The sequence below is a fragment of the Nannobrachium achirus genome (genome assembly GCF_963921795.1).
Source record: "Nannobrachium achirus genome assembly, chromosome: 9".
In the NCBI taxonomy this organism is placed as follows: Eukaryota; Metazoa; Chordata; class Actinopteri; order Myctophiformes; family Myctophidae; genus Nannobrachium; species Nannobrachium achirus.
In genome coordinates this window covers 17,376,073-17,393,541 of record NC_137818.1, presented here as the reverse complement: position 1 = coordinate 17,393,541, position 17,469 = coordinate 17,376,073, and the positions used below count along the sequence as shown (strand labels likewise).

At 43.4% G+C, this 17,469-nt stretch overlaps 1 protein-coding gene across 1 annotated transcript; it reads left to right on the top strand.

The window, feature by feature from the left end:
* Positions 1 to 11,161: 11,161 nt before the first annotated feature.
* On the top strand, positions 11,162 to 12,874 carry LOC308291487 (60 kDa heat shock protein, mitochondrial-like; the record flags this gene model as incomplete). Its single annotated transcript, XM_080733507.1, has 1 exon — positions 11,162 to 12,874. One exon carries the CDS (start codon positions 11,162 to 11,164, stop codon positions 12,872 to 12,874), a length of 1,713 nt encoding a protein of 570 aa, XP_080589633.1.
* Positions 12,875 to 17,469: the final 4,595 nt, after the last annotated feature.

Sequence of the window (17,469 nt, the reverse complement as noted above, 5' to 3'; positions counted from 1 at the left end):
ATAAATGTGATATAAAACACAATACAAATTGGTATTATTAAAGGGAAGATATAATGGACCGAAGTCAAGTTTCCTTTCTTTTTGTGCATATAGGCCTATATACAGTACTGTTGTATAAGGGGGGACCACGTGGTATCCCCTCAAGGACAACTGGTGGACCCTAGACCACTGGTGGAAAACCACTGCTTTAATGAAAAAAGAGAACACATTGGCTAGAATACAGTATGTGTTTCTTTCGAAATGAGCAGGTTTCTAACCTTGTACCATGTGACAGAGCGTGGTGTGGGGTATGGGTTTCCTTCACACTGCAGAGCGACATCCTCTTTGCACTCAGCTTGGATCTGTGAGACATCTACTGCACCCGAACACACCAGCAACTGAACACAACCACAGAAGAGTTTCACTTGAGCGGAAATTATCTTTCATTTTGTATGAATACACTCATTTAAGAGAAGCTTTTAATATTGTATTAATAATTGCAAATATTAAAAGGTTCTGAATAAAAACTTTAATTGGTTTTATATTGTTTAAATAACCGTAAGAAAATAAATACAACTATTTGCAGAAATTATTATGTTACTTTTGTAAGTAAATAAATACATTATTCAAGTTAAAGTTTAGAATATCATGTGGTTGTCAACTTACACATTGACTTGGATCAACTTACCCCTAACCTCGGGCAAGTTGAGCCACATGACCACTTTTTTCACATTTCATTTATCGGCCATACTAAGTCATATTTGTATGGCCCTTTGTCATAGATGCTTACTCTTAATTTGAAATGATAGAAGACTACCTGAAATAGATATTACTGCCATCTCACTTTTTTCTTTCTTCTTTTTTACTTAAACGAAAAGTGGTTCATCTTACCCCGTTCTCCCTATATTATGATTACTTCATGAACCCTTTTCATGTTCTGCTAAAAAAAATAATCCAGATAAAACATAGTTATTTAAGTACATCCTAATGGCTCTATTATGAAGTCTATTACTCACCTCGAGAAGTATCAAGAGCAGAAGCATCTTTTTTCGCATCCTCTGTTGCTGGACTAAGTGTCAGCTTTACCTTTCACCGCTATAAATCAGAGAGGATTTCCTGTCAACACCGTCTACAGTATATGTGGCCTACATACAGTAGGCCTACATACAGTATCTGTGCACCAGTGTTGAGGCATACCGCCCCCATGTGGTGTGTTGATTGATTGATTGATTGAAGACTTTATTAGAAGTTTGCATAGGAAAAGGTACAGTTTCATGACGGTACAGTTCACTGGTACAAGGTCTACTAAAAGGAGATCCATGAAAAGACTAAGCTTATTTCCACTGGAAACCATTAAAGTATCTCATATAACATTGAATGACAGACAAATAGAACACAGTAATATGCAGTATGTAAATAAAATAAAATAAAAGAACAAAAAAAAAGAAAACAGTAAGTCTAAACAAACAGAAAGTACCGTATAAGGGGCAGGGGAGGGTAGGGCTGGGCTACCCTAGTAGCCCAGCTAGTTGTTATTCAAATGTGGTGTGTTGTTATTAATATAGCTTCACTGTTTTTTCCTGATTCACTGCCTTTTTTTGCTATCATTTTAGTATTGTTTTATGCTTTTGCTTTTCTTTTTTCTTTCTTGTTAAATTATTTTAGCATTTTCCATAAAGCACCCATGCTTTATTATTGCTCTGTAAAGCACTATGCACTGCATTTCATGTCATGAAAGGTGCTATGCAAACAAAGTTTATTATTGTTATTATTACTTTTACTCTTCTTCTTCTTCTTCTTCTTCTTCTTCTTCTTCTTCTTGGTTTCATTTTACACTCTCAAGAGTTAAAGCTCTATAAGGGTCCATTTGGTTACCAACTCTCCATCATTTAGTACACCAAACATCTTTGCCGACAATAGCCGATATAGGCTACTGTACAAGTTCATACGTCACAATGCGATGTGAGCTTGTAGATCAGCTCCCAAAAATGATGATCGGCTATCACTTCGGTTTAACTACGTCCTCTATACTGAGTAAAACGGACTTGAGTTGCACTTTCCTTGGTGCGTTCTTTTTCAATCTACTACTAACTTCACCAAAAATAGCCGATCTACAAGCTCACCTCGTGTAGATCTGCTATTTTTGGTGAATGCTCCCCCCGGAATAGGGATGACCGGGTTAAAGGTGTTAAAGACCCAATGAAATGACTATTTTGGGTATTTTATTTTGAAGTTTCAGTTTGAAAAGGAAGCCTGTGTGTTTCTAAACCAATCCGAGGGGACCAGCCCTTCAGGCGATGGGATTTAAAATCTGAGTAATGGGAGTAATGGGAGCCAGCAATGGGAAACAAACAGGTGAATGTAATCAAAGGTTCATTTATATTCAAAAAGTCTATCTATGTCATCACTTTTTGAATTTCTGTTCACAGGAAGTAATTAAGAATGGCCTATTTAGGGACCTTTGATATAAATAAACACAAAAATTGTTTTTGGCATCTATAGTGTTGTTAGGTATGGCCATATTATCACTACAGATATGCTCTAAAAGTGTGAAAAACATGTTTTTGATTTCACCCTGTCTTTAAATGTCAAGTTATTTTCAATCTGATTAAAATGGAAACAGATATTCTGTCCTGTTGATTGATTGATTTATTGATTGATTGATTGATTGATTGATTGATTGATCGATCGAGATCAATTGATTGAAGACTTTATTCGAGTTTTCATAGGAAAAGGTTTCATGACGGTACAGTTCACTGGTACGAGGTAAACTAAAAGGATACGGACAAAAAAGAAGCCTATTGCTTTGTTCAATTGAGATCCTTTTTTTTAAACTCATAACATTGAATGACAGACAGATACTGTAGAACACAGTACTATGCAGAAGATATGATCAGAAAAAAAATTAAAAAAATTAAAACACAATGCAAAATAAATTGTATTTACAATAGAATGGTCAGGGGCAGGTAAGGATAGGCTTTGTTTTCATTTACCGCCTCTAAGTGGCTTTTCAGTTCCGTTTTTAAAGGAAGGTAGTGATTTACAGTACACTCCTTTAAGGCCTTTGGTAGGGCGTTCCACATTTTAGTACCGTAATAGGACATGAAACGCAAGGTGCTTATTTACAGGGGAGACCTGTGCCAAAACAGATTGAGTGTCAGAGTATAGTACCGTAAGGGTGCCACCCTGACATCAAACGGGTTGAGCCGTTTTGTCTCTCATCCTGTTATTTTAATGCGAGGGAACCATGGTCTGTTTGTGTGGACAGGAGGTCCAGATACATTGCAGGTTATTGTATGTTATTCATAGCGGATCCCAACTGTAGGTTATTAATAGGTGTCTGGGTCTTCAGGCAGCTGGGTGATAAAACAATGAGAGCTTTAACTGATGATGATGATGATGATGATGATGATGATGACCAAAATGGTGATGTCATCATTGACATGTGGACCCACCTGACCCCTTGACGGACGGACAGACGGACGGATGGACGGAACAGACGGACGATTCATGGTTGCTGTGTATGAGTCCATGTTTTATTTTGTTGTGTGCGTGTGTGTTTTTTTTTTTTTGGCATAAGCAGTGGTGGACCGTCTCTGCTGGCCCTGCACTTACCTGATAACGAAATTTATATTTCATAATAAATAATTATTTTCCCACAAACATATTGTATTTATTTCACTGCCATCATTGTCTCTCATTCACTCAGTTGGGCTGGTCTCTGCTTCCACTCCCTGCAGGTCTAAAAACACAGCCTGTTATTTTTTTAACCAATCAGAATTTTTGTTGTGTTGTCTCAGGGTAGAAATCTCCACCCTGAGCCTTCAAAATGAACATGTCCATTGAATCCAGCCGCAGAGAATGGGGCAGACATTTAGATTGTCAGCTTCTTCCAACCAATCAGATCTCGAGTTTGCCTTGCTGGGCATATTCTTTCAGATAGCAGGGCCTTCTTAGCCTGGCTCCAGCCAATAGACCCGCCCACTCTCTGAGTGAACTACTTCTCTTGGTCTGGATGTGTCATATGACGCGTCTCTTGATACGGTATCTTGGCCTACCGACCAATGAAATCAATGCAATACGGAGGAGGGGTGCGTCTAACCTTTGAAAATCAACAGAAACAGTGGAGGGAGGGGTGGCTCACCAGAGTTCTTGATTGCCTCCTTTGAACTTCAAAAGAGCTACAGCTACAAGTGTCGATAGCTCGTTAGTGATTCTCTCTAATCAATGAAACATCAAAGACAATGACCTGTTTGGTGCATGTCACAGAGGGGAGGGGGAGGAGGGAATGTTTTGTGTGCAAAAGTCAAACACAACCCCTCCCACCAGATCTCTTGTGATTGGGAATTTCAAATTGTAAATCCCCTCCCCTTTTCAATCAAATAGAATGAAGTTCCAGACTCAAGCTGCAGCGTAGAGTCTGAAATCAGGCTAGGGCCTTCTAGCTGGCCCTGATGAGGTTGCTTGCTTGCCTCAGAAACCTAAGGCTTTTATTTTGGCGTTGCTAGCTTCCCATAGCCCTACAGTCTATAGATCCCACCCCTGGAAGTGGTTCCCATTTCTCATTGGACAGTTCTTTCAAAGAACTGTCCAATGAGAAACGGGAACCACTTCCTCCTTCATGTTCTTCTCTTTACTCTGAGCTGATGATGATGAGTTCAGTTCGCTAAATTAACTCACAAACAAATGCACAAATAACAAAACATGGCTGAAGGAGGAGAATAAACTGATTTGGTGTGGATTTACTGGACAATTTGGGAAACCTTTTTCGAGTAGGACTTAAAGTTGTACTATGTAACTTTTTTTATAAAACAAATCTTAAAATTCTCCTAACTATTAAATCACAAAAGTTTTAGAAGATCCGCGCCGTGAATTTCAGCCTGTAAAGCCTTCTCTGTATGTAAACTGAGATCCTTGCCGTGGACCGGATCTCGCGCCAAAATTGCGCCATCACACTACCGGCCAATCACAGCGAGGGTTATACAACTGCCGGCCAATCACAGCGCATCTTGAAGTGGGGTCGCTATGGCAGCCATATTTGTTGTCGCCCGTTTGTACCATCCCTTCTCTAGGTAATTTCGCCTACCAGGCAGGGTGAAGGAGTCCGTATCTCTGGAATTACTGAACGCACAGGAACAAGGGACCCCTTAAAAGATAGATCTCAGCGAGGTGGAGGCAGACGCGGGGGTCTGAAGGTACGAAAAACGTCCGAAAGACGCGGACGCGACCGCGGTTTGCTATAGGGCTAATGACCACTAGTTGGGCATCTTACACAGTATGGCTTTAAAGAAAAGCTTGGCATTGATGGACACATTACCAGCCATGGTGAGTTTAATCGATCTTTATATGCTATTATTTTGTACTTGCGATGATGATTGATCGTTTTATAGGCTATATTGTTGTTGGTGCCTGTGTTGCAAGTTGGCTCTGTCTGACTATGCGCTAAGCTGCAAGTGTGTGTGTGTGTGTGTGTGTGTGTGTGTGTGTGTGTGTGTGTGTGTGGCTGTGAGCGTGAGCGTGCGTATGTGCAGCGTGCGCTCGTGCAGTGTAACTCAGTCAGTCTCTGATCTCATCAGCTTGGTTTGGATATCGGTGTTGTCTGTTGTTGCCTGGTTGTCGAATGACACTATAATCACGTGAATTTGTGCGCAATTCTAACCGCTGAGCTTGTGGGAGGAATGATTGATATCTATTGAAGGCCTGGGTATAAAATGCATCGCCCGCCACTTGTGCAAAGGTGTGTGTGTGTGTGTGTGTGTGTGTGTGTGTGTGTGTGTGTGTGTGGTTACGGGGTGTTAAACACTACAGTAATCCCACAGGTTGTTAGTGCGTCCAAGCTGTGTGTGCGTGTGTCTGTCAGCTAGCTTGTTCATTGTGATTGAGGATATCCTCCCACTGTGTGTGTGTGTGTGTGTGTGTGTGTGTGTGTGTGTGCTCGCTCTGCTAGTCCAATGACACAGCCCAATAGTTCCTCAATGTCTCCCTTAGGCCCTGTGTGCGGAGACTTTCCCATGAAACACACACACACACACACACACACGCACACACGCGCACACGCACACACAGAGTTCAGGTCTGTTTTTAGACAATAATGTTTCATTTTGATATTTGTCCAACCTATTCACTTGATAATATAGACTTAATTGATTTTGAGTTTTTAACCACATATTGTTACTGCATAACTTGCCCACAATAATTTCTGCCTTTGAACGTGCACATGGTCGTGCATGTGGTCGGCCCAGTATCGCATTGTTCAATTGTTTTGGTTTCCAGGAAGCAAAGTCACGTGTTAAGACCCATTTTTCTATAGCCTCGTAATTTTCTGTACTTGTTACCTCCCCGTCTAGGGGACAAAGGGGGATGCAACATAAATTGGGAGTGAAACCTGCATTACTTAAAATATTTACATTAATGGAAATTTAAACAGCATCAAACAGCTGTCTTGGATGCTTTCATTGATCAGAGAGATCACTTATGAGCACTTGACACTTTTAGGGCCCAATCAATTACCTCAGTGCACAACCGCTTTGAAGTTCAAAGGCAGCAATAGACCGTTTGTCAGCCTTCTGATTGGTCCCTGAGACTCCCTGACTGGCCAACCAGAAAAAAACATTAACTTTTTGCTATCGGGGGTGGAGTTTGTGCAGTGGAGAATATTGAATGTGGCTTTCAACAACTGTCCGCAGTGCGCGACACGGAGATCGGCCGGTACGGTGATAGCGACGGCAAGCGTCAAGCGATCTCGCTCATCATAACGAATAAGCTTCAACAAACTAGTTCACATGTACCTTATCAATGGTCTAAGAGTCACGATTGGGTACATATAATTTAAATGGGCAGAATTACGAAAAGCCAGCCTATTATGTGAGGAGAAACATTCTCTCTGTCCTCTTCCTAGTACCCAAGATGCAATGCGCTTCTCTTTCTATCTCTGATCCAGAGGATTAAACTAATTAAAACATTTATTTTTCGGGGGAAAACTACTGTTTTGCTATGTAATTACTGTACCTTTTTCTTCCCTTTTTATTAATATCACGTAGATGTGTTTTTTGTGGTACTTTATATAGCTGTAATGAGGCTATGAAGGGAAAAAAAATCCCATCCACTACCACTATAAAAGAATCTGCAAAGAGGATTCTGTCCCACTGGGATTAAACAAATTAAAACATATATTTTCGGGTAAACCCCCTGTTTTGCAATGTAACTACTGTACCTTTGTCTTCCCTTTTTATTAATATCACCTAGGTGTTTTTCCTTTGGTACTTTATATAGCTGTAATGAGGCTATGAAGGGAAAAAAAATCCCATCCACTTCCACTATAAAAACAATCTGCCCAGGGTTAATGTCCCATCATAGTAACAGGGCAGAATGGGGCGGGATTTGCAAAAGGGTTTATTAAGAGCTCCGGCTGAGCTGCCCCTCCCCTCACAGACACAAACGTCCCTCCAATGGATGAATGTCAACATAAACAGTATAACAGAAACAAAATACAGCCAGGGGGATGTGTCTTTCAGCAAGGAAACACCCCAGCACAATAATATAGTGACTGATTTAGGGAAATGACTAACAAATGTATATACATCTATATTTAAAATAGTCTTAAAGTTACCTATAGTTTCCCTTTAACAAAATCATAATGACACACGGAGCAAGGAATAAATATACCAGTAGTCTATATTAAGACTAACCTTGAGTTTAACCACTAACCTGACAAACACAAAATAACATCATTACTGCAAATGCTGCCAGAGACCACAGGTGCTCAAGGTCTTAAATAGTCTTTTCCATCCAATCACCATGAAGCAATGGTGATAAAGGGTGCATTTATATAGTGCACTATTCCAAAGCACTTTACATGGATTGTGAATACATTCACCCATCGATGGTGGAGGAAACCATGCACCAACCTGCTCGCCAGGAGCAATTAAGGGTTCAGAGTCTTGGTCAAGCACTCTTCGTCACTACCTCTGGGGGAGCCAGGGATCGAACCGGGAACCTCGCTGCCGGTGATTGGCAGCAAGCAATCAGATGATGTTCAGCACCTGGAATGAATGAATGAATGAATGAATGAATGAATGAATAATTTTATTTCCGTGTCTGGCTGCCTTTCGCAGCCCATCCCTTACGGGATTATTCAGACACAATTACATAACATTTTCTTTTTCACATACCTTTTTTTTTTTTTTTTTTTTTTTTTTTTTTTTTCCTTTTCCCAGTGCCAACAAGCTGACACAAAAACAAATAAACAAAATAAAGTAATACTGCATAATTAAGATCAAGAGTACATCAATTGTTGTTCTGAACGAGAGCACCTGGAAGTGAACACGCATGCACAATCCCACACATACCGGTACACTGACATAAAACTCCACTGCATATACTAATTACTAACACTTGTATAGCCGATCTACAAGTGCCGGTCAGGATAGTCAGGATAGGATGAGCGGCCAATCAGAAAGGTTACCGGTTCAATACCGAATGATTAGTGTGGCCTGCAGACAGCAGAACATGATGGAGTGCTGCTGAACAGACGGTGTGTGTGTGTGTGTGTGTGTGTGTGTGTGTGTGTGTGTGTGTGTGTGTGTGTGTGTGTGTGTGTGTGTGTGTGTGTGTGTGTGTGTACGTGTGTTGATCCATAGTTCCTTCTCTGGGACTTCCTCTATTCTCTGACCCCCCCCCCCCCCCCCCCACACACACACACACACACACACACGCACGCACGCACGCACGCACGGTCGCACACACACACACACACACACACGCACACGCACACGCACACACACACACACACACACACACACACACACACACACACACCGTCTGTTCAACAGCCCTCCATCATGTTCTGTTGTCTGCAGGCCTCTGTCCCGGAGCATAATGGATCCGGTATGACACGCACGCACGCACGCACGCACGCACGCACACACGCACGCACACACATGCACGCAACCTGTTCAGCTGATGACCACCAGCACCAGACGGCTGGCTTCCGTCTCTGGAAAAGATGTCATGGAAGATCGGGAAGCAAAAGCTCTGCGAGACGGGCCGGGCCGGGCCGGGCCGGGCCGTGTCCCAGCGCCGTCGTTAACGTGATGTATGCCCGCTGTCAGGGAGAAACCACGTATGTGTCCAAAAAACTGTATTTTTTTTTCCATTAAACGGGCGAATTGGAACACAACAACACTATATTGTTGTTGTCGGGCAGAAACCTCTTATCTCCATATTTAACTTTTTGTGTATTTCCATTAAATAACTCCCTACTTGCTCATACAGCGTCACTCAAGACTTCAAAAGTAGCAGATCCACAAGGTTGTAGATCTGCTTCTTTTGCTACTTTTTTTATTTGATTCCTGAAAACATTATTTGACTCCATAACAACTGTCACAGTGTTAATCACTGATGATCCAGGTTCAAAGGGAATGTTAGGACTCCTACAACACCATCTGATTTTTTTCAATTTTTTATTTCAAGTATTTCTATATTTGGGCCTTAGAGGGTTAAATCATGATTTTGCTCTTGTTAAGATTGGTCTCCTATTAACTTCAGTTGATGAAATATTGAATTATTGGATCATGTATTCAAGGCTTCATGGGTGAGGCATTGATTGATTCAATATTTACATTTATATTTATCAAACTTTGCTGTCAACTTGATAGATCTGCAATTTTCAATATTATTTGTGTGGCACTCTCATACAGAGATATAGGGCACTCATTTGGAGATGGAGATACAAGGTTTCTGCCTGACAGCAAGACCCCCCCCCCCCCTCCCCACACACACACACACACACGCACACACTCCCCGACCCCCCGAGCGTTTGAAATGTGGTGAAATAGTGTGTTTGGGTCGAGCCAGGAGAGAGGATGCTGGTTGAAATCCAAGCAGAACCGCAGCAGGGCTCATGGGACGTCTGGATGAGAAGCACCCAACCGCGAGGAGAGGAAGTAATCCCACATGATGGTGGAAAAACATACTACTTCCTTCCTTCTTCTGGATCCTCTGTCTGACAGGGGGGATTTAGCAGAGTCAAGAGGTTGTCCAGACACGTAGAGTGTTGTCCAGGGTGTCTTAGGGAAGGGAGGACGTGTGGAGCGTTGTCCTGAGCCAACTGTTTTTACGGACGATCCGACCAATATGTCCATATATAGGCATATGGATATCGAGTTGTCCTGATCCAAGAGATATGCCCATATATGCAGTCTTGCCAAATATGGGCATATACTGGTGACAATGGACAAGGACTGACAGATACAGAGATCTCCATATGTGGGCCTAAACCCTAAAGTCCTACCGTATATCATGTGACTCTGATTGGTGATCTATCCAAGCGATGTACCCATTTAAGGGCATGCCAATATATGGGCATATAGCCTATATGGTATCAGGGATCTCCATATATGGGCATAAAAGGGACAGGGCAAATATATCTCCATGTAAGGGCATAAAATGGATACAAGATATCAAGATATGGGCACAAAAGGGACATATGTAGACAGACGGGTAGCGGCCTAAACCTCTTGCACCTGTATGTTGGAAGAATCTGATTTGTTTGCCCATGTCATTGCACTTTAAGGATGCTTAATTAAAATGATTAAGATTAATGCTTCCGGCTTTCCGGGCCCAAAACTGCCCATTTACTGTGCCCACTTTCCCATTCGTGAACCGGTTTTCTCTAGAGCTCTTGGCTTTGTTTTAGAGCCAAGAGTATAGCGGTAGATTAAATTAGGCTGGCACAGTGGAAATGATTATGTGGCATAACGTAACGTGCATGTAAATATTGATTTCTATATTTGGACACCTTCATACTTGGGCAAGATTGACATGGAACTCCATATTTGGGCATAGCTGACATCATAGTGATGATATGGTACAATGATGACATAACCAGGGAACTCCATATTTGGGCATCTCCATTCTTGAGCAAGACTCCATATGTGGGTATGAATGTTGCTAGTCAGAATACTCTGAGACTTAAGTCTGACATCATGGACTCCATATTTGGGCAAAATCGACATGGAACTCTGTATTTGGACATTTATGACTCATTGTGACCTGAACATGATGCCATGAGCAAATAAAAACACAGACTCTTCATTTCTAGGTATTCCAGAGTAATCTCTCGACACATACTGTACATGTTCATACTCATAGTCCCTCAAAAACACCCCTTGGTTCACATAAAATGTTTCGTTTGCCAACAATCATGAGGCAAGTCAGGCCGGTGTGCAGAGCTCTGGCCCCCCACCTCACACGAGGCTACGCCAAGGATGTTAAGTTTGGCGCCGATGCCCGTGACCGGATGCTGCAGGGAGTGAATCTGCTGGCTGACGCCGTCGCTGTCACCATGGGGCCCAAGGGTCGCATGGTGATCATCGAGCAGACCTGGGGCAGCCCCAAGGTGACCAAGGACGGCGTGACGGTGGCCAAGGCCATCGAGCTGAAGGACAAGTACCATAACATCGGCGCCAGGCTGGTGCAGGACGTGGCCAACAACACCAACGAGGAGGCCGGCGATGGCACCACCGCCGCCACGGTCCTAGCACGTGCCATTGCCAAGGATGGCTTCGAAAGCATCAGCAGAGGGTCCAACCCGGTGGAGATCCGCCGCGGCGTCATGATGGCCGTGGACGCCGTCATCGGCGAGCTGAAGAGGATGTCCAAGCCGGTCACGACCCCCGAGGAGATCGCACAAGTCGCCACGATCTCGGCCAACGGCGACGTCGAGATCGGCGACATCATCTCTCGCGCCATGAAGAAAGTGGGCCGCAAGGGAGTGATCACCGTCAAGGATGGCAAGACCCTTCATGACGAGCTGGAGATCATCGAAGGTCTTAAGTTTGACCGTGGTTACATCTCCCCGTACTTCATCAACACGGCCAAAGGTCAGAAGTGTGAGTTCCAGGACGCGTACCTGCTGTTGAGCGAGAAGAGGATCTCCAGCATTCAGAGCATTGTGCCTGCCCTGGAGATCGCCAACCAGAACCGCAAGCCTTTGGTCATAGTGGCCGAGGACGTGGACGGAGAGGCCCTCACCACCCTGGTTCTCAACAGGCTGAAGATCGGGCTCCAGGTGGTGGCGGTCAAGGCCCCAGGCTTTGGAGACAACAGGAGGAACCAGCTGAAGGACATGGCCATCGCCACCGGGGGCACCGTGTTCGGCGACGAGGCACTGGGCCTCGCCTTGGAGGACATCCAGGCTAACGACTTCGGCAAGGTGGGCGAGGTGCAAGTGACCAAAGACGACACCATGCTGCTGAAGGGAGCGGGCAACGCCGCCGCCATCGAGAAGCGGGCAGCGGAGATCGCCGAGCTGCTGGAGAGCTCCGCCAGCGAGTACGAGAAGGAGAAGCTCAGAGAGAGGCTGGCCAAGCTGTCGGACGGCGTGGCCGTGCTCAAGATCGGCGGCACGAGCGATGTGGAGGTGAACGAGAAGAAGGACCGCGTGACGGATGCCCTGAACGCCACGCGGGCGGCGGTGGAGGAGGGCATCGTGCCCGGCGGCGGCTGCGCGCTGCTCCGCTGCATCCCCGCCCTTGACGGCGTCAAGACGGCCAACTCCGACCAGAGAATCGGCGTGGACATCATCAGGCGGGCACTGCGAGTCCCCGCCATGACCATCGCGGAGAACGCGGGCGAGGAGGGCTCTCTGGTGGTGGACAGGATCCTGCGGGGGGACGCCGAGCTGGGCTACGACGCCATGCTGGGAGAGTACGTCAACATGGTGGAGAAGGGCATCGTGGATCCCACCAAGGTGGTGAGGACGGCGCTGGTGGACGCTGCGGGAGTGGCCTCGCTGCTGTCCACGGCCGAAGCTGTGGTCACAGAGATGCCCAAGGAGGAGAAGGACGTTGCAGTTAATGGCGGCATGGGCAACATGGGGGGCATGGGTTTCTGATATTGTTGATTTCGTCGACTGAAGCTGGGACAGAAACAGTTTCAGTCGACTACCTTCTTTCACTGACAAAAACGATATAAGAACTACATAAAAACTATGATGACTAAAACTAAGACTAAATATGTTGACAATTTCGTCAACAAGACTAGACTAAAATGTTAGGGAGGGACTAGTGGAGAAGAGAGCAGCTATAGACAAGTCGTTTTACTGTATGTTTGGTTGCACTCGGGTGTTGCGCTCTGAAAATAGCTGATCTTCAAGCTCACAACGAGTTGCAGCACGAAGCGCTGTGAGCTTGTAGATCGAATATCTTCAGCATGCAACCAAGTGTAAAATCAGCCATTACGATGCCATCAAGGCGAGTTGCAGCACGAAGCGCTGTGAGCTTGTAGATCGAATATCTTCAGCATGCAACCAAGTGTAAAATCAGCCATTACGATGCCATCAAGGCCTGACAAAATGTTTTTTTTGTCAACAAAATGAACTGTAGATTTAGTGGTTAGTCGACCAAAACTAGACTAAAACTAAAACAATTCAGATGACTAAAATAGGACTACAACTAAATGGAATTTTATTCTGCATCCTGAAGCACTGTAGACTAATTAGGCACATGGGGGCAGAGGTGGGGAAAAAGTATTCACATGTTTTACTTACTAAAACATGTGACTGATGATAATAGAAATAATCCACTGCAAGTAGAAGTCTGGAATTCAAAATATACTTGAGTAAAAGTACAAAAGTATTGGTATCAAAATGTACTTAAAATACCATAAGTAGAAATACACATCGTGCAAAATGTCCCCATTTCACACTTTTTCTAATATATAAAAATCTTTTGAATCTAGCAGATCTACAAGCTCACAATGCGTTGATTCGCGACATATATCATTCATTTCACAAATTCATTAATTTCACAGTGTGTTGTTGTGAGCTTGTTGTGGTTGTAGAAAGTATAAATCAGTCTTTATATAGTGGGCCTCATGTTTATTTATTGTTATATATTTATATATAGATAGGCTACATAAAGAGCAGTGGTCCTCAACCTTTTCAGGCTGCGAACCCCAAAATAATCATATTTTAACCTGACGAGCACTAAGAGTTGAGGCATTACATTTTGTATTACACGGTTCTATTATGAAAATAGCCAATCTACATGCTCACAACGCCTCACGTTGCGTGGCGTTGTGAGCATGTAGATCTGCTATTTTCACAATTTCTGCCTATAATATTTGACAATTTGACCAATGTTTAATTTGTTATTTTATAGGTATTAAAAAGTCCTTAAATTGTCACCTTAGAAACGTGCAGGTGGAGAACCAGTGGAGTAAATGATTGGCAGACTAAAGGAAATGTTTCCACTAAAGATATTTTCCAGGCAGCTTCATCATCCAACCAAAAGTAAGGGGGAAAAAAGATGACATAAACATGACAGAGAGAAACGTAAGATGTAGCAAACACACGCACACACGCAAGCAAGCAAGCACGCACGCACACACACACATACACGTCCTTGCCTGAACATGCAGGCACATTGAACAGATCTTTAGTGTCTCTCCCCTGCTCCATTCCTCCCTGGATGTCTGTCTGACATGTCTGAAATTCTTTTCGCTTTTATGTCCAAAAAGTAGCAGATCTACAAGCTCAAAAAAGCTTGTGGATCTGCAACTATTGACGCTTTTGTGTGACACTGTAGTGCAGTGGTTTCCAAACTTTTTTAGCTCAAGACCCAAAAGACCCAAACTAGTGAACATAGCCGATCTTTGAAAATATATTTTATATATACAGTAATAATTGTATAATCATTAAACTAAATAGGAAACAATATAGTAATACAATATAGTAACTGAATTGAAAAATCGATTTTAATTTGTGTCGATATGCAAAAGCAACATATTGTACCGTTTGGCTTTGTATTGTATCGTATCATTTTACAGTGCAGATAATCTGTATTGAATCGTTTTGCAATGCAAACAATCGATTGTATGGAAACTATATTTGTGCCTTGTATTTAGCAATTTTAAGAGGGAAAACGAAAAAGAGGGGTCTAATTACTTTTCCTTTCCATATAGCTACTCTTGGTCTAATGATAATGCGTATAACCTCTGAGTTCATGTCAAGGTGCGGGTTTGTCCATGTGTGTTGAGATATAATGTCCATGTATTTTGCTAGAGAATCACAGTGTTTACTTATTGATAGCCATAATAATATACAGTATCTTTCCCTTAAAAACTGTACTATTGACACGTTTCACACAGATTTAATTTCTTTGCTAAATAGTTACTATATCAAATCAATTTTAAATCGAATCATATCACCATGATTGAACCAATATAGTCCATGTATCGTATCGTCAACCAAGTATCGTGATGCGTATCGTTATTAAATGTATCGTTACACCCCTACTAAATGGGTAAGTGAAAACATGGTAGTGCTTCTTCCATCAGACGACCACCAGAGAGCCGTTCATCTCGTGTCTGGTTCCGGGATGATGTCAGGAGCGCCGCTGACCCCAGAAGAGACCCCCCCCCCTCCCTGCGCTCTGAGACCACCTCCCCGAGGTCAGCAGAATGCATGCATGTTTTCTCTTCCTGTGCCTCAGTGACATCTTCCTGGCCCGGGGATGGGGGAGGGGGGCCCTGGGGGGGCCATTCTGAAGCGGGGCCGCCCGGTCCGGATGGGGCTCGGATGGAGCATGGAGGTGTTGAAACATCTTATATGATATCCCTGTTTTAACTGTTGGTGTTTTGTAAATTAACGCCCCTACTTGATCATATTGTCGTTGTCGGGTGGAAATCTTGTATCTCCAAAACCGTTCGTTTTGTATTCATCATTTTAAAAAGGATTTAAACTAGTGAAAACAGCCGATCTACAACTACACAACTGTGTGCTTGTAGATCTGCTGTTTTCACTACTTTTGTGTGACGGCCTTGTATGGTGAAGCAGGGCTTTACTTTGCGAAACATTTTACAAATTTGAAACTTGGAGATACGAGTGTGGATCAGGCTACTTTTGATGCTTTCGAGCGAAACTGTTTTGGACATATGAGGTTCCCACCCGATAGAGACCACTGACAATAGGCCTATGCAGTGTTGGGAAAGTTCACTTTCAATAAGACACCTCAGGGCGCCAATTCTTGACCATCTGGCCAGTGATATACTGTACGTATATCGGACCAGTTACCCATATATGGAGATTCTTGCATGATAGTCAACAGTGTGATGTCAGAACATGCCCATATACAGTATGGGCATTACCAAATATGGGCATTCCCAGATATGACCTTGATATTGATGACATCGGGACAGGGATCTCCATATATGGGCATAAAACGGACAAGGACGTAATTAATTTGCAAGTGTGATCTGGGAATGCCCATATATGGGCATGTTCTGACATCACATTGTCGACTATATATGGGCATAAAATATACAGTATGGGCATAAAAGGGACATAAAGCCAGAGCGTGATGTCAGAGCGGCAAACCCATTCTGTTATGAGTGGTTCCCCTGAACAGTGACATCAGAGCATGATGTCAGAGCGACAAACCCATAGAACCATACACAAACCCATTGAACCATAGACTGTAAAAATGTGTACTGACTGACACAGACGGAGACAAGCTGCGACATTTCTCATGGTATACTGCGACCTTCAGTCGCAATTAACTAGTTAAAAGTTCAGTTCATTTTTAAAATGAACTAGTTCAATGCATCGTCATTCGTCATAATTCAGCTTTTTAAACTAAAAGTTCATGGTTCCAAAAATTAACTATTTTAGTTACTTTTTCCTTCTTTTTTTCAATACGTTGCTGCGAGCTATTATTTGTCTAATTGATTTCATCCAATTTAACATTGAGGTGCCCACACATATGTAGGCAGGCACACACACATGCACGCACACACACAAATGCACGCAAGCATGAACAGACATAGGCCCATACTAATAGCCAAGCTTGTAGATCAGCAATTGTTTTGGCAATTTGGGGATCTTATTTTTATTTTGTTTTTGTTAGTGTGCTCCACAATGATAAGCTATGTGTTAGTCATGATTTTGTGCAGCACGCTTAAAACTTTTTCACAACGATCATTTTAAACCAAAAATCCTCTCTTACACTTATGCCAGTGATTACCCTCCGCTGTGCCAAGGTTGCCTACCCTGCTACCCTGATTTAAGTGTAGTGGAAACCCACAAAAAGTTAGAATGTGGCGATAAGAAGTTTCTGCGCGGCAGCAACAGAATAAACGTTGTCCATCATTGACCGAGACCTCCAACCTCTCCAGCCCCCCCCATGCCCCCCCCCCCCCCCCCCCCCACAGTGATTTATCCTCCCTGACAGCCCAGCAGCTGTGCTACCCTCCCAGCAGAGTGAGTGGCTACTATTAGCCGTGACTAATCCATGCCAGACTTCAAAAAAACACGCAAGCGTGAGATTCTGACCAGAAAAAATAAAAAAATACACCCGTCACTGACACCGCAAACCCTCCGTGAACCCTCTGCACCACCACACACACATGCGTGCACACACACACATGCACGTGCATGCACAAACAACTGCTTGGCAATTCCATCGGAATTCGGAAACAATGACCTGGAAT